The sequence below is a fragment of the Tenrec ecaudatus genome, chromosome 17, assembly GCF_050624435.1.
Source record: "Tenrec ecaudatus isolate mTenEca1 chromosome 17, mTenEca1.hap1, whole genome shotgun sequence".
In the NCBI taxonomy this organism is placed as follows: domain Eukaryota; kingdom Metazoa; phylum Chordata; class Mammalia; order Afrosoricida; family Tenrecidae; genus Tenrec; species Tenrec ecaudatus.
Window position 1 is genome coordinate 20,020,578 of NC_134546.1, and position 25,436 is coordinate 20,046,013.

Sequence of the window (25,436 nt, forward strand, 5' to 3'; positions counted from 1 at the left end):
GGATTTCTTTCTGATTCAGTGCTGCTGAGCTCAATGGGGATTCTGCAGAGATGAGTGGGGAGAGAGGGGAGGCAGGAAGGACATCTGCAGCCGAGGCCCCTCCGCAGTCTGCACCTATGTGCCTCGCCTGTAGCCCTCACTCACCAAGGCAGTTAATGCGTCTGACTCAGAGAAGATGGGCTGAAAAACAACCGCAAAGGACTTCTGTTTGTTGTACTTGCTGGAGGCCAGGAGCTTCTTCCAGGTTTCCTGAAGGAGGGCCAGAGAAGCACATAGAAGTCTGAACCAGGCCGGGTCTGCCCCACCCTCTGACCACTGAGACTGGCCCGCATTCATCGTTCCAAAGTCAAAGCAATTCCAAAGCTCCCTCTTGTCTCATACTTCCTGGATCTTCGAGGAACTAAGTTGGGGTTTTATTCTTCTCGGGAACCCCAGCAGACAAGAAACACTGGAGGTAGATCTGAAATACAGTCTCTGGAAGCTCAAGAGATAGAGGCCTGTTCACCACCTGACTAGGAACCCCATGCTGTCCTCAAGGACTCAGTTCTGTAAGGGATGTGCCAGTAAACATGCCCCCCCCAAAGGTGGTCATTTCCCAACTTGAAATATAACTCTCTTCTTAAACAAAACCCTCCTGTGGAGCACGGCAGTGGGAATTGTGCTTGAAGCTGTTTCCCACACCGGGTTCATGAGCCACCACAGTCTCCTGGGATCTCCCTGTCCCCTGGGAAGCCTGCCTTCAGGAGCACGCCTGTTCTCCCCTGGGGCTGAGGATGATCACAGCCTGAGGGAAACCCTCTCCCAGCTCCCACAGGTAGCAGGATACACGGTCATGATGACCACGAGCCTTCCAGAATGATGGTCAAGTGCTTCGGGATATTTTTCACCCTGCCCAGCCCCATGCTAGGACGACTGAAAGGTTCTCGGGGAGTGTGCGGAGACTAGCTCTCTCTCAACAGGCCTACACTAGGAAACTTAGCATGGGTTGAGCTGTTCCCTAATTCTTCCCACCACCCGTTCTCCTCCTTGGTCACCCTGCCCCACTGTGAGCCAGCATCCCCAACTCCATTCCAGGAGGCTGAGCTCACCTGGTAGGACCACTGCATCACAGCCCTGGACAATGAGGAAGTCTCCAGTGTGCACCCACAGGTCTCTTCCTGGGGGCTGCTGGTGGAACAAGAGAAATAGGAACGCTGATGCCAGCCCAGGGTGCCATCGGTCTGCCCCTGGTGGGAAGCAGGGGGGTAGCACCTCGCAATGGCTTAAGGGGCAGAGAGGAAGAACTTGGACATCTTCAAGGGGGCACAAGAAGCAAGGAGGCAAATCCAGGTAGGAATAAGCTACGGGGTGGAAGGCCCACTGTGGGACTCTTGTTCTCCACCACCCTCCTCCCCTGAAGCTGAGGTGGGATGTGGACATGGGCTCTTGTCTCCTTTGCCCCTCAGAACTGAAACTCACACCCTCTCCTTTCTCCCCTACACTGCATTCCACTCCCTTCCTTCCTGCTCAAAGCCTCCTCTTCTCCTGGGAGCACTGTCGCCGCCTTCTCTAGTTGCTCTGCCCTATGTGAGCTTTTCTAGGTGCAAAACCAGAGATTGTGGGGTGTGGATCCAAAGAGCTTAAATTCTATGCAAGATTTCAGAAATCCATGGGAATCGCGCTGTGTGGGGATGAAATGCATTTAGGCTACACTGTGCCTTCCAATGTCCAGAAGGAACAATTAGAGGTGATTTTCCAAACCTATTGTTTAACTCTCTAATCATTCAGGTAGGGGCAAGCCATTTGGGCCCACATCAGCCAGACCAAAGTTTCATCTTTCAAACTCAGTTTCTAAAACACACTCAGCAGGGAGGTCTGCCTCCTTCCACCCTGGCTCTGCTGCTGACCAGCTGAGCCATCTTCAACACATTGTCCTCAACCTCTCTCGGACACCACTTGTCTACACCCCCACCCAGGATCAGGGCACAAGAGTGCCTTGCCCAGTGCCTGCCACATGGCAGCCACTCGACGGATGTTGCTTGAATTCCATTCCCTGTTTACCTGAGCTCAAGGCCCAGAACCTCAGAAAGATCCACCAGGTTCACGAATGCCTTGGGGACCTAGGAGGACACAGAAAGAAGTGCACATTAGCAGAGATGCCCCGACTGCCCAGAAGCCTCTCTGAAACCCCTGGTCGGAGCCCAGTCTGAGCTCGCTCGAGGTGACAGGCTTCTCCAAGGTGATTCTAGCTGTGGGGAGTGTCCAGCTGGGCTCCATCCAGAGTTCCCAGGCAGGCCATCCCAGCAAGGCTCCATTCACCCCCCCTCATGGACAAGGCCCCTCTTGCTGCCCAGCACTATGGTGAGGACAGGGAGAAGCCCACCGTGGAGAGATGGACAGCTCCACTCCCACAGAAGAGCGGACCCTGGGGAGCAGGTGAGAAGGAGGGAGCCATCGGGCTCCCCAGAACATTCTGTGTTCATCACGCTCACTCCAGAAAGGGCAGCCTCGAGGTTCGCAGGCCCCTCCCATCTGCCCTCGCCCCAGACTGAGTCAGAGATGGGCCTCAGAGAGGAGCAGAGCCCCTAAGCCCTCCAAGAGGGACCGTCTCCCTCAGAAATCTCTCTCGCACGATGAAAGATCGATGCTCCACTCCCGCTTCCATTGACTTTGCTGCAGCTTTCCCGTCCCCTGTGGATTGATCTCCCCCCAAGGAGCTACCTTTCCTCACCCCGAAGGGTGGCCACTTGAGAACAAAGGCCCCTGCGAAGAAGCTCTGGGTCTGTGGTGCTACAGGGCTCTGGAGGCTGCAAACCTCACCTCCTGCTGCAGGTAGTCCAGCGTTTGGGTCAGCTTGCCCATGGTATCCATCACATGACTGGTCTGTGTGAGAGAAACGTGGGGAGTGAGGGTGGGGACAGGAAGGACCACAGGGACAGAGCATGCGCACAAGGCCGGGATGCTGAGAGCAGGGTGGGCCTGGTTCCCTCCTTGAGTGGAGAGGCTGGTGGCGAGGACAGATCTAGACCCAGCACCCCACAAATGTGTAGAGTTTTTCCAATCTCTGGCTTCCCGTTCCCATCATGCACCTGGGGGAGCCCCTTCCACATCAGGAAAGGACAAGCCCGAGGTCAGGGTAAGGTCAGACACCCCAACATGTGCTGACAGATGAGAGAGAGGATGCGTTCTCCAAGGCTGCGGGAATCAGTTCTCTCTACTGAGGAAAATCGGATTTAAGGGAGAGCTCAATTCGTCTCTAAGTTTTAGGGTCTCGGGACTGCCACTTGGGGCTCTTTCATCAGGCCAGCCCTGCCACGTTTGCCCTGAGTAAGACAAGGAGTGAGTCCCAGGAGAAGAGACAGGACGGCTCTGACAGCTGGGTGTTCAAACCCATCCCTTACGCCCAACACACACCTTCTCCTTCCGGGCAGAGAATGAAAATCCACCAGAGACCACCTCCAATTTCAACCCTGGCTTACCCTTTCTGGGTAAAAATAACCAAGTAAATATAAAATGAGCAAGACTAGCCGCTAAGCTGCCTGCACATTGGCTGTCCCCTGGGGCAACTGGCTCAGACAGGAGACAAGGCTGGCCAAGTTGCTGTTTCCTGGGGGGACACAGGCAGGGGCTCTGAAGACAGCTGCCAGTCACCCGCCCCCAAGCACATGGGTCTGCTCACAGAGAAAACGAAGCAACATCCCCTTTCTCTCTTCTCTCCTCCCCACCTGGAGGCTGTCCCTTGGGAGGCTAGTCAAGGTTGATTAAGTTTCTTCTGAGTGAGCATGGCATTAGGCCACCACATGGTCCCTCCTGCGGAGCCCTGAGAGCTCTGTCTAGAACCATCGTACTGTCCCGCAGGCCGGGCATTCGGCTCCCCCAGGGTCCACAGTCAGCGTGCTTGGCTGCTGCGAGGTTGGACTCTTCAGTCTCCCAGAGGCACCTCACAGGCCTCTCCCAGAGGCACCTCGCAGGCCTCTCCCAGAGGCACCTCGCAGGCCTCTCCCAGAGGCACCTCGCAGGCCTCTCCCTCACAGGCCTGGCCAGTCTCCCAGAGGCACCTCACAGGTCTCTCCCAGAGGCACCTCACAGGCCTGGCCATCTGCTGACCAAGCCCCCTGGGAGCACAGTGCTCCTGGGACACTTTCCAGCGGCCGGGAGTCAGCCCCTTGGACTAGAGCCACCGGTGCCTGGGGGAGCCCGTGCGCACCCTGCTCTAGAGCCTCCGCAGAGGCGGTGTTGGCTCCAGCTGCTGCGTGATGGGCCCACCCTGCCCTTTCAGGCCCTGAAGGTTGTCCCCAGGGGCACCCACTGGCCTTGTTCTGTAGTGGAAGACATGGCGCTCACAGACCATGTCCCCCCTGGAGCCCAATGTCAGGAAAATAACTTTATTTCTCCATATTTATTTTTATCCCCGGCTCCCAAAGAACACTCTGACATCAAACATGTACCCGACAAGGAGACTTCGTGTGTTCCTGGAAACTGGCTTCCTGGGATCCCTCCAGGGAGTTAGGGCCCGTCGGTGAGAAGTGTGACCATGTTAGGGCCTTGACACACACTGTCTGTGTATGCGTCCTCCCAGACGCTCGCATCGGCCTCTGACGCAGCGCAGTGGCTGCACGTCGAGGCTTTCTTGCCGTATCGGCAGCCCCGCATGTGCAGTGGAATTGGACTGCAGGGCTCTCGATGGCAATGGCCTCTTGGAAGCAGATCACCAGGCCTTTCTGCTTAGGTGCCTTGGTGGGGTGGGAGGTGGAGGGTTCTAATTGCCCACCCTTTGGCCCCTGGCTGAGTGTTGAACTTCTTGTGCCACCCAGAGACCCAAGGTCCCAAGTGGACTCCAACTCAAAGTGACAGATTGGAGTACAAGCCCTCATCGCCCCCCCTGGGATCTTCACAGGAGCAGAACGTCGGCTCTCCCCCCACGGTGGTGACCTCACCCACCCCCACCCCCACCCTTCTAGTGAGTCACTGAATGCTTAACCACCGGGCCACCAAGGGTCCATCCAAGGCCTCCATGAAACAAAGAAAAATGAAACCACATGGCCATCGGATCAGAAGCAGCCCTGGTGGCGCAGTGGTCAGGCAATTGGCTGCTAACCGCAAGGTCGGGGATACACACCTATCGGCAGCTCCAAGGGAACAAGGAGGGGCCCTCTGCTTCCCTCAAGAGCAGCCTGGGAAACCCTGCAAGCAGGGGGCTCTGCTCCCCTGCTGGGAGATTATGACTCGGGGGGGGGGGGGCTGGGGGGGTGGAGACTGATGGGTTTGAACTGAGAGACCTGCAGGTACCAGCCAAGTGTTGAACTCTGTGTCACTAGGAACTCCCTCACACCTTCTTACAGCAGGTGAATTTCAAGTCTCAAGACAGGGCAGGGCTCTCCCAGGACAAATCCTTTCAAGAGCAAGCGCCCTTTCTCCCTCAGATGAATTATCGCGGAAACCCTTGCCGTGGACATAAGTCCACAACGCTGCTCTGTGAAGTCGGTAGAGGCCTGGCAACAGCTCTGTGCCTTGCCTTGTGCCCCTTGAGGGGCCTCCAATGGCCCCTAGGACCCTGGAGAGAGTGGGTTGTCAACCACAGAGGAAGAGACGATGCAGGGATGCGTTTTGAGGAACATAAGAAGATGTTATCTAAGCATTCTTCTAGATCCCGGGTGGTGTCGGGGGGGTAAGTATTGTTCTGATAACCACAAGGTTGGCAGTTCAAACCCTTCGGCTGCTCTGTAGGAGAAAGAGGAGGCCTGTAATGGTTTAAGGTTCTGCTTTGTTCCTGTAAAGAGTTAAAGTTGGACTCTGTCCTATAGAGTCAGAAAGGACTCGATGGAAGTGACATTTATTTTAAGAACTTTCTAAAGAGAGGGCCCTAGTGGGGTAGTGATCACATGGTGGATTGTGATCTACATGGTCGGCGGTTCAAAACCACCCACAGTTCTGAGGGTGATAGATTGGGTTTTTGACTCCCGTCAACAGTTACAGTTTTGGAAACCCACAGGGGTGGCTGAGTCAACACTGACTGGATGGCAGTGAGTCTGGGTTTTGAGGAGTTTTCTAAAGGGGCAGTGAGTTAGTTTATTGTGCCAACCTGGCCGATGAACACAAGTGGGGTTAATTGAAAAGCAGAGGGATCCATGGCTCAGTAAGCCTCCCCTTTCTAGTTCTCGGGTCTCTTGCTTTGTGATGGTTGCACCAGGGTGCAGCTGCCTTAGCCAGTTAGTTCCCTGCTTCAGCTTGCAAGGCTGACTTCCTGCAAGACATCCCCAAGAAGAAGCCACATGGACCTATCCCGATGCAGCCCTGGGTGATGGCGCAGCCATGTGGAGACCCCTGCTAGTGCTGAGATGCTTACACATTCACTGACTCAGCTTTCCTCCTGCAGGCAGCATCATAGTGTGCGTTTTGTGAAATGGAGGAGGCCTTTGTGGACTGGTGTTGGACATATGGGTTACTGGGTTAATGTTGAACTTGTGGGCTTGGGCAGCACTGGGTTGGGATATTTTCTTGAGGTGCACTTAATTTTTATATAAAACTCTCTCTTATACATGAGTTGCTGTGGATTTGTTTCTCTAAAGTACCCAGACGAACACAGGAAGGTTGATCTTTGCCACCGGGGTTGGCTTGACCGTGGAGTGTGCAGCCGACAGAGGCAGCGCCAGCAAAGAGGAGGGCAGCCTGTGAGTCTGAGCTGTGGAAGCTCTGGGAGGGTGGAGGGAGGAGCCCGAAGCCCAGGCCCAGGGGACAAGTGAGCCAGACCCAGAAGGCACGGGGAGTCTTTTAAGGGAAATGGAAGTGGAGGTGAGATTTATTCTTTGCTCAAAGGTTTGGTGGTCTAGGTGGGTAAAAATCAAGATGGATGGGGGAAATTCTGTATAAAGGGATTTGAGAAGTGAGAACTGTTACAATGGGCTAAATTTATAAAGATCAGGTTACTGATTTATAGCCATTTAGAAGCTGCGAATGAGGTACGACTGCTCTTGTAATATGGTTACAACCAATTTTAAAAAGCAGGAGGCACCGTGTGTGAACAAACGAAGCCTCTGCTTATCAACATAACTACATCTTGGGGGAATTTCACACACTGACTAATTTTGATAACAAGTGCTAGAAAGATACAAGGAGTCTCAGACAAGGTGGGATGACAAATGGGCCCAGCTGCTCTGGACGGTGAAACAGCTGCTTTGGAGGGTGAAAACTAAGGAGGCCTTGGGTGGTGCCAAGGGTTAGCATGCTCTGCTGCTAACCCAAAGGTTGGAGGTTTGAGTCCACCCAGCACCTCCAGAGAAAGCCCCGGTAAACTCCTTCTGAACAGCTAACCGTGCGTCAGAATCAAGTCGGTGGCCATTTGTTTCATGGATAATTATTTGGTCTTTTGTGAAAGCTGAACCCACACACGCCTGGTGAGTAGCAGTTCTACACCCGAGAAGCCGAAGAAGCTATTCCTACTTTTCTTCAAACGATTTTGAACATACCCCGGAGTAAGATTCCACCTTGCAGCCCCAAGCACACTGTTGCTAGGTGCTCTTGATTCGATCTCTGTGAGTCACAGAGTAAAATGCTGCCCCGTCCTGTGCTGTCCTCGCAATTGTCTGGTTTGAGGCCATGGAGCTACAGTGAATCAGAAGTTTCACGAACCAACAGTGACCTTACTCAGACAATCGAAGATGTTTATAGGTCATTCTATTCTACTTCTATTTTCACAACTTTGGATTGCAATCCTTCGAACTGGTTTTGTTAAACTTAATTTGAATTGGAAGTTAGAAAACAGCTTGGGCATCCACAAGTGAATGAACAAGATTGTTTGTTGTAGCTTAGAAGAGTGAAAGGGGGAAATATCCAAATCGCCACTGAAAAAGAAATCAGAGAGAAAAATGTAGCACATACATAGAAAGGAATTGTGGTTCGAAAATAGGAGGGACATCAGGACCAACACGCCTAGATGTCAACAACAACAAAAACTGTAAAGGCAAAATCATTTTCTAACTAGCTGGGAAGACGCTTTTCTCAGTTGGGGGATGACTGTGAGTCAACCGATCGATTCCGTCTCCTGATCTGCAGGATCTTAAGACCATCTGCTCTGATCTGTGCTTCCTTTGAGTTTTTACAGCTGGGGACCAGGCAGGTTAAATGCACTCGCTTGCCCATGCCCCACCCCAGCACCCGCAAGCCCTGGACCACTAAGCCTGCAATTTACCTGTTCGGCGACGGGGCACAGGTGGCACTGGCTGGCATTGCTGAAGAACACGTTGATGAGCTTCCAGTCACTCTGGAAGTCGAGTTGCTGAGGGAAGAAACATCAAAGTCAGAAACAGCAGCGAGACTTTGCACCAAAGAGCGTCTCTGGCTTCATGTATTTCCGTTCCATTCATCTGCCCCTGATAGCTCCCATGCATGGGGGTTGCCTTCCTCTCTCAGAAGATGCTGCGCACCGGAGGGAGTCAGAAAAAGTACTGTTCTAGAAAGCAATTTGTCAAAACACATCGAACCCCTGTCTTTAAAGGGGGCTACCCTTTGATCTAACGATTTCATTTCCCAAAATGTTTCCCAAAGGGAACAATTACACACACAAAGATTTAGCTACAATTACCTTCCGCGGAGCATGGCTCCTAAGACTGAAAGGCCGGAAAGAACATAAATCTCTAAAACAGAACACTGCTGTGTAAACTGCGGAATATTCCTGAGAGGAACCACTATGTCGGTACTAACGTGATGCCTGGGAAGGAAATCAGTGTCGTGGGGGGGGGGGGTTGTTAAGGACAGACTGAGTGAGAAAAGCGGGTTATAAAAAGTATCTACACACAGTAGCATCCCTGTTTTAGAAAATATCGACAGATCAAAGTACAAAGCACCCAGAAACCTCCAAGGAGCTGACAGTAATGATCTCCCTATGTTCGGTTTAAGGACGGTTCAATATTGTTTTGTTATAATTTATTTCATTTTTGTCGTTAGAAGTAAGCAGAGACCGGGCAGCAATGAGACCGGTGCTCCGGGGACCACAGGTGACAGGGAGGCTCCCGTGCAGCTGAGAAGCCATCTCCTCTCTGAGATCTCCCCCCACCAGCCCCTGCACTCAGGGTGCGCTGAGCTTCCTAGCGCACGTTCAGGTGTCTGCATCAGTTTTCTCTCCGTGATACTCTTTGGCTTTATGTGTTCTCTGATTGGTCTACCATGAACAGGCAACACTGTGAAATACATTGTTGCTATGATTATTCCCTCATGCTTTAAGGGGCAGGAGAGTTGAGGAACCTGGGACCTGTGAACGGAGTACTTTAAACTCCGGCCTCTGTTGGTTGTGGCCCTTGAGCAGGTCACATGAATTTTAGGAACTTCAATTTTTCATCTATGAAATGAAGGGAATGGGTCAGAGATCTCAAGCTGGTTTCCAGAAGAACCAGGTAGTGTTGTGACTTTACCAGATAATTTGGGACCGCCCTGTGATGAGGTGACATGTTTCACTGCTCCCGTGGCACCTGGAATTCGCCCCTCCTGAATACCTGCACCCTGGCACACCGGAGGGGCTGGCTGAGGCAGAAGCTGCCCTAGGCGTCCTCCATGCAGACTCAGTGCTCAGAGCCAACTGAGACAAAGCGTGTCTTGATTGGTACTTGCCCTCTCTCAGGAAAGCACAAACCACCTGAGGATGGGCCTACAAATGCCCAGCCGTTACTGAGTCAAGAGCATCCCAGCTGTTGGGAGAGTGGGTCACGGGCATACCTGAGTATAAGACAGGGCTTCAAAGGTGATCTTTTAGTGAGGGACCTCCACCTGTGAGCTACCCTTAGGATGCTAATTAGACAGACTGTTCCCAAGCATGGACTCCCTGCCAGGCCCCAGGCCAATGAGCACACAGCCACCTCTTCCCCTCCATGGAATCTTCCTCCAGCCCTGTGCAGGGGCCTGGTGGGGCAGGGCTTAGGCGCTCTGCTGCTCACAAGAGACTGGCGCATGCACACCCCACTGTTACTCAGAAGGAAGAGGAAGCTATTTGCTTCCATGGAGATTGGCAGATTCAGACGCCCCATGGGGCAGCTCTGCCCATCGTACACGGTCTCTGTGGTTGGAATTGGCAGCAGGTTTGGTCGGGTCAATAGGCGCTGTGACTCGGCTCTTTGATGAGAACACAGAGAGGTTCAGCGCTGTCCTCAGTCCCACACAGCTAATCGGTGGAGAATTCAGGACTCAGACTCCAGCTGGCCTCACCCTGGGGCCCAAGCTCTCTCCCTGGGGCTCCTCTCAGCGTGGACTCTGCTCCCCTGTCCCCTTCGGCAGGTGCTCACAGAAAACCCATCTGAACACAAAACTGGACTTGCGCGCCATCCCCTCGAGGGAATCACCCCGGAGAGGACATTTGTGAAGATCTGGGGCCACCCTCGGGGCCCAGTCCAGGGCGGGATGGTAACGGCCCTCACTCACTGCTGGGTGTCTTTGGTCTGACGGCTTCCCCCCAAACTCGGGCAACCCAACCGGGCCAGAAGCCAGATGGGTTCTTACCGGGTTCTCTTTCATGCTTCTCACCAGCTTTCTGGCCTGAGCCCACAAGTCCCTGTGCAGAGGAGAAAGGCCGAGCAAGAGCCAGTTAGGGGTCATTCTGCAGGATGACTGACCCCCAAACCCAACCCTCCTAGACCATGGTCACAGGCAGGGCTGCAGGGGCAGAGGGGGGCTTGCCTCTTGCCCACCCCACCCCCAGGTGCCAGGGTGAGCTCAGGCTCCATGGGGTTGCCCTGCTGCTAATGTTTCTCTGGGGGTTCAAGTAGCCCCTGATCCAGATGGAAGCCAGCCAGGGAGAGGCAGCTCAGCGTGGGCTTGATGAGACCTCTGCCTTCAGGCCTCCTTGACTTTGGCTTCCACCCTCTCTCCAGCCCACACGCCAGAGACCCCCAGGAACACAGACCCCTGAGGGAGACAGATAGCAACTTACTGCGCACCATCGGCCGGCCCAGCACTCTTCCCAGGAGGGCACATGGGGCTCAGAACAGAGGGGTTGAAATGTCTGATGATGTCTGACAGGACTAGAGAGAGAGAGAGCTGGCCTGAGGTCCTGGCCTTGACCCCTCCAGGGTGAGGGGCCAGGCTTGCTGGACCTGTCTTGAGACACCTGACGTGGGCTGTGCGGTCAGCCTCACCTCGGGCCCCAGGAGGTGAATAGAGCTAAAGGGAAGCCCATCAAGGGCCAGGCCCAGCACAAAGGCTCTCTGTTGAGTCCTCTCCCCAAACCCTGGGGAAAATGCAGAGGAGACAGACCCAGAGAAGCTGAGCACCTGGCCCAGTATCTCAGACCACTGGGGCTGCAGGGCTTTGAACCAGAGCTGGTGGGTCCAAGTCTTTGAATGAGCTCTCGCCTCTTGGAGACAGTGAGCAGAGTCAGGGCACAGGCTGTGTCCCGGCCCCCTGCCTCCTGCTGAGAGTGACACTGGGGCGGGAAAGCTCCAGGGAACACACAGGGAACATGTCCCTGCACTGACAGCAGAGACTGCTAAAAATAGCGCTGTCAGGAGCAGTTCTGTCTGGCTCCTGGATGGGGAGGAGAGAAGAGAGGGGAGGTGTGGGAAGGGGAGAGGAGAAGAGTGTAAGGTAGGGGAGCGGGGAGGCAGGCAGAGCAGGGTGAGCAAGCAGTGGGAGGAAGACAGCTCCACCCCATCCAGGGCGCAGTGTCTTGTGCTGCCGTCCTATCCTGCAGTACCTGGGGCTCTCAGGCAACTGTCCAGGGGCCCCCTAAGGGGGTTGAAGTTGGGCTGGAGGCAGGAGCCCTCAGCACTTGGTTTGGTATTCTTGGGGGGCCTGAGCCTACCCTGCTGCAGAAGCCCTGCAGAAGTCAGCAACTCCCCGTGGGAGGGCCAGCAAAGCTCCCAGCTCAGGTCAGGGCTTATTAGGGGGTGGCGGTGGTGGTGGTGGTGGTGGTGGTGGTGTGTGTAAGAGAGAGAGAGAGAGAGAGAGAATGGGAGTGAGGATTCTCTGCCCAGGACGGTGAGGAAGAGTCAGAAGCAGGCAGAGCAGCTGCATGGTGGCTCCAGGACAGAGGTGACTGTGGCCATCTTCCTGGATGCCCCACAGGAACCCCCTGTAATGGGGGAAAGGGTTTCAAAACGTTCATGGAAAACGCTCTTCATCTTTTAACTCCAGGGTCCACATACTGTTTAAAGTGCCCCTCAGATTCCTACCATTTAGAGGTAAAGGGGACCAGGCCTAGACACAGCGGCGAAAGCCATCAACTCCGTATTGGGCTTCCTCTTTCAGAACCATGGCTGCTCTGCTGGGTGGCTCTTCCACCATCTGACCAGCAGCCCCTCACTTGTCAGTCGGATCACTAAGGGGGAAGCACCAGGCTTCTCCCTCGCCACTGAGCTGCGCCCCCTGAGAGCAGGGCCAGCCTCTTCTTTACCCTTCCTCCTCAGGGGCATCTAGCACCCCCACTCTGTGCAGATTCACCACACTGACATCACTGCGCCTCCCACCCTGTGGCCACTTTCCTCAGAGGCCAGCTCCCCTGGGCGCCCACCTTCTCACCTTCATTATGGCGGGAACTGGGGTTCCCCTTGTGCCTGCATTATGCATTCCAAGCATCGGCACCTATAAGGTGCCTGAGGCTAACTCAGCTGGGGCTAAGGGCGTTGGGGTGTTCAAGATGGCCCAGTTCAGAGCGTCATAGGGGACCCGTGATAGGAAATGGAAAAGCCTGCTTACACACAGGATATTCATAAGCACATGCATGCATCAGAGCCAGCCTGTCACCTTCTATTTTCTCCATGCCCCTTCCTGAAATTGACAGGTGCTGTTGACTTTACAAACCAGGAAGTTATGACAAAACGGAACAGATGGAAAATGGGCCTGGGTCCTTCCTATCTGTGGGGAGTGAGTTGTGGACTTTTCGGCAGAGCAAAAGTGACAAGGCCCCCAATCCTTCACAGCCCCTGGTCCCCTGCCCTCTTCTGTGACCTCACCTGACCCTGCCGCCTCTCTGCCCAGAGACCCTCAGTCACAGTTCTCAAACCTTCTACTGAGATCTTGTGACTTTCATGACCTGCCACCTCCACCTGGAGTCTAGGGGGGCTGCTCCTTCCCTCCAGTCTGCAGGAGCCAAGTGGCCAGAATGCTACTGTGTGGGGAGGGGAGGGACCATCTGGATCCGGATGTGGAAATACAGACTCACCTGACGCCAACATGCACACCTGTGGGGGCCTCTTCTCCATCCTGCAAGCAGAAGCCACCACACATGGGTCAGGCTGAATTTGTCCTCATCCCCCCCCCCCCCTGCCCTGCACCCACCACCCCCTCCACTCTTCCCCTGGACTACGGGGCCTACTACTTAGCAAACTCTGGGCAGCCTGGCTCACTGCCCAGGCAGCCCTTCCTGGAGTCAGGACGCACCCCGAATGGCAGAGGCATCACCCACAGGGGGGAGCAGCACCCTGAGGTCCTGTTCCTGCCCTTTGGTCAGAGGCACCACAGGGAGAGGCTGTGGACCCCTTGGAGAATAACTGGCTGGGCCTGGGACCCCCTGCACGGATCTCCAAGAGGGGAGTAAGGCGGCAGGCATGGGGTTGATTGGGAAGCAGAGCTCAGCATCTGGCTCTTCCCATATCTCCTCCCTGGTCTCCCTGAGAGCCCTGGGGACTTCCTGGCACAGGGGACCCTTCAGCACAGCATCTAACCTCCCTGGTCCCCGGGATTAGGCAGGCGACTACCCCAGAGGGTCCCTGGGCCTCCCTCTGGCTCTCTCTGTCTGCAGATCCCCAACACTTACCATGGCTGCATCTTGAGGTCTCCCCTCCCCGAGTCCGCAGCCTGGAACAGACAGGAGAGGTGAATCGCAGGCCAGGGAGGGGGCTGGGATCGTTGCTTGTGAGCTCCCTGGCTGCTGGTCTGATCCCCCTTGTCCCCCAGTGCGGAGGGACCCTGGGACCCCCCCCCACCCATGGCCGTTGTGCAGCAGAGGAAGAACCCCGGGCTTTCGCGCAGCGAGTCCGTCGGAGGACAGGGCATTTGTCGCCTGGACCGTGTCCCTCCACACACAGGACAAGGCAGATGCAGCCTGCGAGCCACAGAAGCTCCCCAGGGAAGCAGGGGCTGGGTCTCGTGGTACCCCGCTCCCCCCCCCCCCCAACCAATCTAGAAAATGCCCTGGAGGGAGGATGGGAGAGCCGGCAGGCACCGTGGAATCCTGGGCACTGGAAGGCTCAATCCGTGGATACACCGGCTTGGCAGACGCAGCCCGTTCCTCAGGCTCAGGGCCCAACACCGCTTTTTAGCCATTTCTTCCCACCTCTCAGTAGCAGGCCTTCCCCCTGGTCCCCTGGTCCCCTGGTCCCCTGGTCCCCTGGCCCCCTGGTCTCCATGGGCAGAAGCTGCACTTAGTTTTCTAATGTTGAGTCTCGTGGCCTCCACAGGTTCAGCCAGCATCTACCCAGAGGGGACATTCCTAAACCCAGACTCAGACCCCAGCTGAGCAGCCCCCCTCAACTGTTCCAGAGAGAGGGACTTGGCTTTGTTGGGAGAGAACAGGGGGGGGATGGGCCCAGGCTCTGGGGGTCCTCAGGCCTTCAGTCCTGCCTGTGGAGGAGCAGGTTGGGGTTCTCAGGAAAGCAGCAGGACTGGGGGGGGGCAGGGCTGGGGCTGTGGGAATCCAGACTGCAGGGGTGCTGAGAGAGGAGTTCTGGGTAAAGGAACTGGTCATGGAGTTGAGCAGAGGGCACTGGAGGAGGCCCGGGGATGTCCCAGGTTCAGGTGAGGCAGCTACAAGTGGTCCTTGGACAGGCCAAGACCCCACAAGGAAGTGTTCTCTGTGGGGGGCAGGGCTGAGCAGCCTGCTAAGAGCAGGGCACTGGGATTGGGGGGTAGCAGGGGCCGATGGGAGAGGCACCTCCACAGTCTCTGCTCTCCAGCCTCTCCTCCCCGATGTTTCTCTCTCCTCCTTCCCAGCCTGCTCCCCTCATCTCTGCTCCTATAAAATGCGTCTCAGTAGTTCCCATGACTTACTGATTGTCCTCACAGCTTAGTAGCACCGATGGGTTTGGTGTCATTTTAAATGTTTTCTTTTATCACAGCAAAAGAGCCAAAAGAATGAGTGTGGAAACCCCAGGTGAGCTTTCCGTTCACTCAGGGAGTGGCCTCCACAAGAAAAGCATCCTCCCCCACCCCACCCTGGACAGAAATGGGGGCCTTCTGCAGATTTCCCACTGCAGTTTCAGGAGCCCCTGCATGGTCAGGATTTCCCCAACACTCATCACCTTCTACTCTTCCCCTGAGGTTTTCTGCCTGGCTCCCAGGAGCATGTGCAGGGGGCAGCAGCGTCAAGCCCAGCTCTCGAAATACTCACCGTGTCCAGATCCCAAATGGCCGCCACCACTTGAACATCAGAAGGCCTCAGCATGTGAACTACAAGGATAAGGATGTATGTGAGAAGGACAGGTCTGCGTCCCAAGAATGTAGGCCAGGGGAGGGACCGACCGCGTCCCTAGCCCAGCCCTCGTGTAGCTGAGCCTGACTGTGTCCTTCCCAGGTGTGTATGGAAAGCTGTCACTGGGAGACTGGGGACAAAAGAGCCAGTCCTCTCTGGAGGCCACACTGTCAATGCACTCAGGCCCCCCAACAAGTGTCCCATCATGGTCACTTGTGCCCTCACTTGCCCTGTCACCCAGGCCTCTGTCTGCCTCCCTCCTCTCTCTGCCCCCTGGCTCTGCATCTCCGGCCACCAACGATGAACAAGAGGGCAAGACATTAAACTGAAAACCACCTGGGTGCCAAAGGGCAGACTTTCGATCAGGCAGCCTGAGAAAAGCTCTCACAGCCTGGGAGCACCATCAGCTTGAGCTGCAGCGCACATAGGGTGCAGAGCCCGGGAGCGGCCCCTCTCCCCACACCCCCCACAGTGCACAGGGTGCAGAGCACAGGAGTTGCCCACCCCACCCTCATGCATGCACCCCTCGCCCCGCCATGCCTCCCGGTACCTTCTCTGGGGCCCTGCAGTCCATTCCCACCATGGGGGTCCTGTATGGCAGCGAAGAACCTACTACAAGGTTCCTGTGGCTGATTTTCTATAAGCAGACCACCAGGCCTTTCTTGTGTGGTGCCTCTGGGTTGTGTCAAGCTGCCCATCTTTTAGTTAAGAGTTGAGCAGCTTAACCCTTTATACCACCAGGGACACGTTGCCCACCCAAGACACTAGCACTTTGGGAAGTAAGTCTCCCTAGAAACCACAGACACATCCCTGCCACGTTATGGGGTAGCTTGGAGAAAACTTCCTAAGGAAATGATGTCCGATGAAAGAGATCTCTTTATCTTTCCTGCCAAAACCCAAACTAAACTCACTGACATCGAGTCAATTCTGAGTCATGACAACCCCACTGGACAGAGTAGGACTGGCTCACGGGGGTTCTAAGGCTGAAATACCTTTGGGAACAGACAGCCTCATGTGCCTCGCTCTGAGTAGCTGGTGGGTTTTAACTGCAGACCTTGAGGGCAGAAACCCAGTGTCGAAAGCCTTTATTGAACAGGACAGAAGGGATCACATAAGGAGCCCTCTGGGGACAATGGCTAAGTATTCAGCTGCTAACCAAAAGGTCGGTGGTTCCAATCCACCAGCAGTTCCTCAGGAGAGAAGAGCAGGTTCTCTGCTACCATAAAGATGGGGCCTAGGAACCCACTGGGGTGGCCCTACTGGGATGGTGAGGGCCATGCTGAGTCAGAATCTGCTCAATGGTCACGAAGACAGGAGGGTCTGCTTAACCGGAAGCCTCATTAAGTCTGCAGAGTGATCCTTGGCAATGCCACCAACACACAGAGCGCCAGCAGCTCCTTCCAGCGGGAAGAAGACCAGCTCCAGAGGGTTCTTCCCAGCACCCAGGCATTAGACGCCCACAGTCATGGCAGGGGCATGGTGCCCCGAGGAGCTCTTGTGGCTACATTAGCGGGACGCGGACGCACGTGCGTGACTGCTCCCATGACACTGAGCTTCCAGACACAGGAGAGCTCCTGCCTGACACTCTCACTCAGCCAGCCACTGTGGGGCCACACTGGCCTCTGTCTTTGAGTGGGGTGTTGGGCTCACTGCGTGCAGGGCCAGGGAAGAGACCGAGGTGGTGTGAAGGCCCAAGGGCTGGGAGATGGAGGACGTAAGCTCCTCAAGGAGAGAGAGATGTGTGGCCACAGCAGGGAGACGTCACTGGCCTTCCCTGCTCAGGGGCAGGGCCACGTGCCTACCTGACTTCGAAAGCTCCTTGGACGTTGGCTTTTCTGGCTTGCATGGAAATGGGAAGTTCCTCATTGGCTGCAACTGAAGCCAAACATCAGAAACATCAATTGCCTTTGACAGAAATAAACACGGCATGTACTGAACAATTGGTGCAAAAATTACTCTGGACCTGGTCTATCTAGACCCACATACAGAAGCAAAAAGGATCCGTGGTCATGATCTCCAAACCCATGGAAAAGGGGGAGAAGGGTCTATTGACAGTGATCCGGCAGGCATTGGCACTTAAGGAAGTTTCAGAACAGTAAGGTGGAGAAGGAGGGAGAATAAAAGCCAATTCTATGCTACTGCATTTATTTATATTATCGATTCTCTTCTTAAAATTCAGTTATTTACATAAAATCAAGGCATTACATGAGGCATGATATTTATTTGCCGCTGTTTAATTGATAGACTGGAAACTAGGAGAATCTGTGTCTCCATCAGATCAAAGTGTTCCCTGTCCGGAGGGGTCTCTGGGGTCTTTCTGAGAGCAGAGGAGTGAGCAGGGCTCAGGGCCTTAGTGCCCTCTGACCTCCTCAGATGCTGGTCCGGAGACCCCAGAGGGACGTCTGCTTCTGGGAAAGACATGGGCCCTTCGGGAGCTAGTGAAAGAGGGTCTCGTCCACCCCAGGCTGGACGACACTAGTTAATTTTCCTTTCCTGTCAACTCTTGTGAATATTCCCAGAAGAGCCACCCAGGCGCCTTCTGAGACTTCACAGCACAAGTTTCAAGGTCCGCAGAATAGCAAGCCCATTGATAACCCTTTCTGGACGCTTCTGGGAACCGCCTGCTCTGTCTACAGGGAGATGAGTCCCAATTCCCAGGAGGTATGATGGTGAGGCCATCTCCACTCTGCCGGGCAGCAGAGCCATCCCCGGTGGAAGCAGCTCATTCAGCCCAGTCTGTCGAGGCTCCAGGGAGGGGCCGGTCAATCGCCCACCGGGAGGGAAACCTTCCTAAGACCCTTCCACAGTTCAAATCCCTCACCGCTGGCCATGGGTGCTCTTCCACTGTGTTCTTTTCAGGAACTGCAAGGGCCTGGGTGGTCCCTGAAAATAAAGAAAGAAATCTCATTCAAATTCAGAATAATTTACCCTCTTCTCAGTTCAGCCTTCTCTCAGGCAGGCCTCCCCACCCCCCAGCCCCCACTTCCATGTTCAGATCAATAGTTTCCTAGTGTTCAGAAAGCCCGGACTTCATCCCGCCAACCACCTTCTTTACCCAGGACCCATGCTTCCATTGATGCAGCCGGTCAATGAATGAAGAACCTCTATGTTGAAAAGCAAACGTGTTATCTGGGAGGGATTAGCAATAACCTTACGTGACACATTTGGGCATGATCAGAGATTCCTTTATTGAGTTCTCAGCAAAGGGCAGAACCCTTGGGAACATAATGTGAGATGAATAAGCTATTGTTTGGGGACCCAGCACAGGACAGGGAAGGCCAAGACGTCTAGGAATCAACAGAAGCTGATGGGCGTTCAGGAGAACCCCTGCGATTCCCAGCACCCACTGTCCTGAGGAGATGCACTGATTAAGAGAAAAAGGAGGTGGTGAGACCCAAGGACATGCCAGCCTCATCTCAGCTGACCCGGGGCTCGTAGTTGACAACATTGAAGTGCCTCCTGCTCTTAGATTTTCACTTTTAACGTCTCGATTAAAGATGAGAAAACATCTGTTTAAGGGTGCAAGTTGGCCAGCTTTCATGTGACATACGTGAATTTGCAGTGACATGAGTCTGACAGTAAACTTAAGGACACTAAATAAAGAGCGGGTGAGATCAGCAATCATCCACTGACACCTCTGTGACCTGCGGTCGAATCCGACATCCAGGGCCCCATGTCCTCTGTCTGTTCCCCACTCAGTTCTCTGCCCTGAGCGGGGGTTCCTCCCGGGGCGCGTCATGTTAGAGCCCCAGTCATTGCTACACATGCCGCCAAAAGCCTGACCCGGAGTGGACGGCTGTGTCTTGTCCTGCCTCACTTTCTTCTACAGCATCATAGTGTGTGTGTGTGTGTGTGTGTGTGTGTGTGTGTGTGTGTAACAAGTCATTGCATTTTCAACATCGCTCATGTGTACAACTTAGAGACAGGAGTTATATTTACCATGTTGCTCAATGGTCACCTGTCCTTGCTTCCAAATAGTCACAGTAGCCTTAGAAGGAACTCAAGCATCCAAAACCAAACCCACTGCCCGTGAGTTGATTCCAACTCAGAACCTGCTATAGGATTTCTGAGAGCCTTGGGGGAAGCAGACAGCCTCGGGAGCAGATAGAGCAGCTGGGGGATTTGAACCACCAAGCTTGTTGGTGCCAGTCCAATGCTTACCCAACGGTGCTACCCAGGCTCCTTAGCAGAAGCTCAGTGTCCCCTAGATAGTCAGTGCTCTTCCCCACCTTCCTCCTTCCCATCCCCGGTGACCACTGGCCAACTGTGGCTTCTTATAGACTTGTCTCATAGACTTGTCTATCCCAGTTGTTTCACAGGAGTAGAATCCACACTATTTGTGTCTTTGCACTCTGAAAATCATGGATCATAGATTTCACGAGGCACGGCAGTGTATTTCCGTTTCTCAGCCTACTGGGGCATCAAGTACTGATCTCCATGCTGGCGCTTGTAGCAGGAAGGAAGGCTGTCACCTCCCAGAAGAAAGCGTTCTGGAGAGAAAGAGCCACTTCCATTCTGAAGGGAAGGTGCGGGGGGTGGGGGTAGGAGTGGTCAAGCACACTGTGCTGGAAAAGGCAGGGTTTGTCGCTGGAGGGGCAGGAGGGCCGGCAGGGCAGGTAAAGGTCCAAAGACAGAGAGTGGGTGGGCTGGACGGCCGCCAACACCAGGCTAGTCCATGAGCAACAGGAGCCGGGGCCAGGCTTTGAAGAGATGCGCTTGAAGGCAGTCATCGCTCTCAGAGTGGTGGGGCGGTGAGTTAGTGGGAGAGAGGCTTGAAGCTATCTTGTTAAAATTTGTTTCAAGTCACCATAAAAATATAAATAAGAGCCAACTTTTATATGACAGAAACTTACATGAATTAATTCACTTAATCCTTATTACTCATTGAGGTTTATTATCCCCACTTTATTGTTGGAGTGGGGAAGATGGGACTTTCTACTCCAGTAAAGATTGAATGTCTTGAAAACCCACCAGGGCAGTCCTCCCTGGCCTACAGGGTCGCTGTGAGTCAGCATGGACTTGGTGGCAGTGAGTTGGGGCTTTTTGGTTCTTGTTAGAAAACTGAGGTCCCGAGAGGCCAAGTGTTACTTTACTGGTGGCCCAGCTGACAATTGCAATGTCAGGACATGAGAAAGGGCAGCCTGACTCCATGCTCCATGCTCCTCACCAACAAGCCAAGCGTACGTCAGATGCCCGAGTTCTAGAGCAGACTTGGAAAGCTTTGATCTGCACAAGGCTAACTAGTCAGGTTTTTTGAATTTTTTTAAAATCATTTTACTGGGGCTCATACAACTCTTATCACAATCCATATATACATCAACTGTATAAAGCACATCTGTACATTTGTTACCCTCATCATTCTCAAAACACCCACTCTCCACGTAAGCCCCTGGCACCAGCTCCTCATTTTCGCCCTCCCTCCCCGCTGCCCACTCCTAATTTCTTTTTTTATACCTTCACTGTTTGTTGCAGTCATCAACTCCACGTTGCAGTCGAAAAGAGATCGTACATCATGTGTCAACAAATTAATGTACGGAGACTGGAATTTAAATTTCCTATGATTTTCATGCACCAGGGAATAGTCTTTTTATTTTAAAGCTTTTTAAAAGGTGAAAACTATTCTTGCCTCATAGGTTGTACCAAAGACAAGTGGCAGGTTGGAATCGGCCCATGACCCCAAGTTGCTACCTAGCCCCTGACCCAGACTGGTGCTGTGCAGTGAAGAGGTCGTCAGGGAGAAAGAGGAAGATGGGACCTCCCACCGTCATCCCGGAAGTCCTTAGCAAGAGACAAGTCAATCCATCTGAGACTGAGTGAGGGCAATCCAGAAAACGAGTCCAGGCAGAAATCCACTCCATGTATCATCCCTGGCTGACCAGGAATCTATGGGTGTGTCGGAAAAACCTGAAATGGCCCCATGTGGAATGGAAGCCAGGAGGACCTTGAGAACTGGCTGCACTTTTGCAAACACCGCATGCGTTCCCTCACCTCCACCCAGATCAGCCAACCACACGACAGTCTATGGGCTCAAGGTGATTGAACATAACCTCTGACCAAATCATTGACTGACCACTGAGCTATGCAACCTCAGAGGTAACTTCTAGAAGTAAAAATAAGAAGAAAAATCTGAGCAGACATCATTGGCTACACACACATCATGAGGGAAGACAGACTCCACAGTTTATGGTTAGCACCGCTGGGAAGATCAGAACGGAGAAGCCAGAGGTAGGGTAGGAGAACTCTCTTCAGTGTCTGAGGGATTGGGCCTCAAGCAGGGCTGGTCCTGTTCTGTGTGGCCCTCAGAGCAGGACGGAACCCATGCAGGCTGTTTGCCCTTGAGGGCATCATCTGCAGAAGGACAGGCCACCCAAGATGCTGGCCGTGCAGAGACCAGGGTCATGGATGGGCATGTGGAAGCCAAGCAGAAGTCAGGAGCTTGGGCACCCTTCCTGCGGTCAACCTCTCTAAGCCTCAGTTTCCCCACCTATAAAATGAAGTTGGCAATGGCCAACTTGTGGAGCTGGGGCGAGGATTATATGCTGGTAGTTATGAAGACCCGTTCTATAAGGAAGAACTGGTGCACTCCAACTGTGGCGTGAGTGACGGCTACTGAATACATCACTGGTTATAGAAGAACAAACAGATCAGGCTTGCGAGAAACGCAGCCAGAGTGCTTCTTAGACGGGAGGAGGACAGCCCTTCAACTCCCTCACTTTGGGCACATCTTCAGGGAAGACCAACAGCTAGAAAGTGACCTCATGGTTCGTAGAGGGTCGTCGAAAATGAAGGAGCCCCTCCGTGAGCTGGAGCAACACAGCAGCCATCAAAACAGACTCAAGCCGGAAGCTGGTGCCGGGTCCGGCAGCACCCCATTCTGGTCGACGCGAGGCTGCTGCGAGTCGCCCTGACTCACCAATGGCCACTCACAGCGGTCATTCCACTTTCAACGTCCAGAGGTGGGCGGATCAGAGCACCGTCGAGATCCTCCCAGCCTCAATGCCTGTGATTTCCTCACGTGTCTTAGAGCTCAGAGTGTATCTTTTTCCCTTGATGCTGTGAGTCACTCGTGATGGATGTCACGAGGTGGCTGTGTCTTAGTTTGGGGCTCCCGTGTTAAAGAACAAGCTGAGATGACTTATAGGAACAGAAACGCAGTGTCTCTCAGTTCTGGAGGCTAGTGGTCCAATGTCAGGGTGTCTTCCGGGTCACGTGCTCCCTCGTCTCATTTCTGGTCCCCAGACACTCATTGACATGAAGGTGCAGCATCACTCCAAGGTCACAGGCGTGTCTCCCCTCCATCTGTGTCTCTGCTTCTCTCTCATAGGACCCCATTCAGATGGCAGGAGGAGCCCCTCTCCTCTGCGATGACCTCGTGTGAACTTCCCTACCTCACGTTAGCTCACTGACGGCATCTTCACGGACGCTATTTCCAAACAAGGTCCCCACAGGCCCCGGGGGCCAGGACTTCCAGGTAAAGTTGTTTTCTTTGTTGCTTTTCAGCTGGGGTGGGGGGACATACTTTCATCTATAGGAGGCTGTGCCTAGCAACAGTGAGGTGCGTGTCCACACCCGAAGACTCAGATGAAAACTCAGGACTCCCTGGTCCTGTCTCCCCTGAGTTCTGAAATGACTCGCATCCCTGGTCCATTTCTCTGTGCTTCCTGCCTCTACGTGGGGAGAGAGGTTCTTGTCTGGAGCACAGAGATTCTAGGTTCTTTGGCGACACTGTCAGGGCAGGCTTCTTGTTGGGCCTCGGAGAGTCCTTCAGCGCGGAGGCTGACCTGCTCCCTTTGGGCAAGTTGTGCTGGCACCAGGCGCATGGGCCCGTGAAGGACCCCGAGGTCCCTGCACAGGCGCCCCTTCGGTCAGGTCAGTAATGGGGAAACATGTCTGGTTCCCTCCTGATGGTAACGAGAGAAACTGGCCTCCACGCGCGCTCTGAGAACCTGGTTGTCTGAGGTCAGTCATTGGTGCTGGGTGGGGCTGTGACACCCGGGCTCCTGAGCCCTCAAAGGACCCTCGGAGCTCCGGGGACGCGCTGTCCAAGCAGACGTTCTCAGCACATCACCGGGGAGCTTTTCAACGCCTGGCCCCAAACAGACATTCCGGGCTCATGGGTCCCAGGGTGGGGTCTGGTGCCCCAACAAAATGCCAAAGCCCCTCTGGGGAGGGTCACGTGCTTCCAGCTTTCACAGAGGCTCAAAGAAGGTCAAGTGCAGCATCTGCTCGGGGGGGGGGGGCAATTTCAAAAGCAAAAATCAAAGCATCATATCCGTTCTTCAGTTATAAATTCTCTTGACATTTGCCCGTGAATACTGGGTCCTGCGCACAAGTTCCCACCCTGCCCGCTGGCTTCTGGTTAGAGCGGCTCATCTCTCTGAACCACAGCTTCCTCATCCCCGCAATGGGGACAAGCATCGCCTCCCTGCCTTCCTCCAGGGATTGCAGTAAGGACCCATGAGTAGGACGGCGCTACGTGAGCAGAAGCCGGCTGTGCCCACGTGAGGGGTGACCATCTCCAGGTACGTGACATCCTCAGCCCTGTGCCAAGTGCACTGTCTTCACACAGCGCTAGAGAGCAGGAAGTCCGGCCGGCTGCATCTTGACAGACGCAGAATGGCTGCCTGACTCCCACGGGCTCACGGACCGCACTAGCAGGCCAGGGCTGGCCTCTGCCCGCCACTTCCATCTGCTCAGCAGTGAGCCGCACTGACCAGCTGGGACCCGACGGGCCAGGCTGCATCGTGTCTGTCCCTGAGCTGTGTCAGACTGCAAGCAGGTAATTGTGGGTGACCGTCAAAGGGCTGTCATCCATGCACTGTCTCATTCCCATTCGCACACAGGGCCCACGGGTGCTGCCGTCAACCTGGGAGCTCACCCTGCCTGACGCTAGCCATGGGCACTGGTCAGAAAGTCCTGCACCATCAGGCTGCTGATCCAGTATCAGGATGCTGCTGGGATTTTGAGAGATAGGGACCCTTTCTCCCATGTCAGTGTCGTGTCGGGGCACGCAGGTGCCACTGTCAGGGCAAGCTGACTCCAGGGCCAGAGAAGTGCCTTGTGGTCAGACTCTAGAATGACTGAGGCGGAAGGGCTTGTGAGATCATCTTGTCTGCTGCCTCTGGAAACTGAGCTCAGAGAGGTCTGCACACGCACCAAGGCCCTCTCAGCCAGGGAGTCACAGGATAGTCACAATTGGCATGTGGAACTCCGTTCTAACTTCATCTAGTATGTTTCCCTTGAGGCCAGTCTTCAAATACAGTTTTTAAAAGGCTCCTTATGCCTTATCCTAGGCTTGACTCCCTCACCTGCTGCCATCAAGTGTCATCCAACTTCGTGTGACCCTACGGGCATAGTAGACCTGCCCCTGTGCAATCCCAAGACTGTGACTCTTTGCCTGGACACTGGCCCTCAAATGATCCTCTATCAGTTTACATTTAATAAAACCACCCCTATCACAGTAGATTTTGGTTTCTTCCTTCCCACTCTTTGAGCTTTCTTCATGGTCCATTGTGATTACAGTAGACTGTATGTCTTTATGCGGGCAGAAAGCCTTATCTGTCTCCCTCATAGCAGCTGGTGGGTTCATACTGCTGACCTGGGGGGTAGGAGCCCGACTCGTAACCCACTCCGCCATGCACAGTTACCCTCTGCAGGGTCTCCAGGGCTGTCCATCTGTACTGGAGCAGACAGCTTCATCCTTCTCCCTCAGAGTGGCTGGTAGTTTTGAACTACTCACCTTGCAGTTAGCAGTCTACTGCTTACTTGATAGTACCACCTGAGCGCCTTCTGAATTTCCAGTATAAAGAAGCTTATTCTTTGGCCCTGTCTACAATATCAGTGCTTGCAACTGCCCTCATTGATCAGTTAGTCTACATTTATCATTGGGACTGTCAAAAAGTAGTAGAAGATGAACGGTATCACAATCTTTGGGGAGACACAGCTTCTCCTGGGATGAGATGACAAACCAACAGAGATGTCTGCGAAGTCCCAAACCACCATTCTCTAAGTACTCGGCCCTTCTTTTTCGTGAACACAAAGCTAGTGGACCACTGTACGCAGTGGC

General features: G+C 54.2%; 1 protein-coding gene across 1 annotated transcript in view; it reads right to left on the reverse strand.

Annotated features, from left to right (window-relative positions):
- PLB1 (phospholipase B1) overlaps positions 1-25,436 on the reverse strand; it is a 132,026-nt gene that overhangs the window by 95,694 nt on the left and 10,896 nt on the right. Inside the window, exons 2-11 of the mRNA XM_075536066.1 lie at positions 15,290-15,348; positions 13,718-13,758; positions 13,124-13,164; positions 10,895-10,985; positions 10,465-10,516; positions 8,168-8,254; positions 2,800-2,862; positions 2,041-2,099; positions 1,089-1,164; positions 145-249 (exon numbers count right to left, since the gene is read on the reverse strand). Of these exons, the coding sequence (XP_075392181.1) occupies positions 145-249; positions 1,089-1,164; positions 2,041-2,099; positions 2,800-2,862; positions 8,168-8,254; positions 10,465-10,516; positions 10,895-10,985; positions 13,124-13,164; positions 13,718-13,758; positions 15,290-15,348 (674 nt within the window). The remainder of the gene's footprint in view (positions 1-144; positions 250-1,088; positions 1,165-2,040; positions 2,100-2,799; positions 2,863-8,167; positions 8,255-10,464; positions 10,517-10,894; positions 10,986-13,123; positions 13,165-13,717; positions 13,759-15,289; positions 15,349-25,436) is intronic.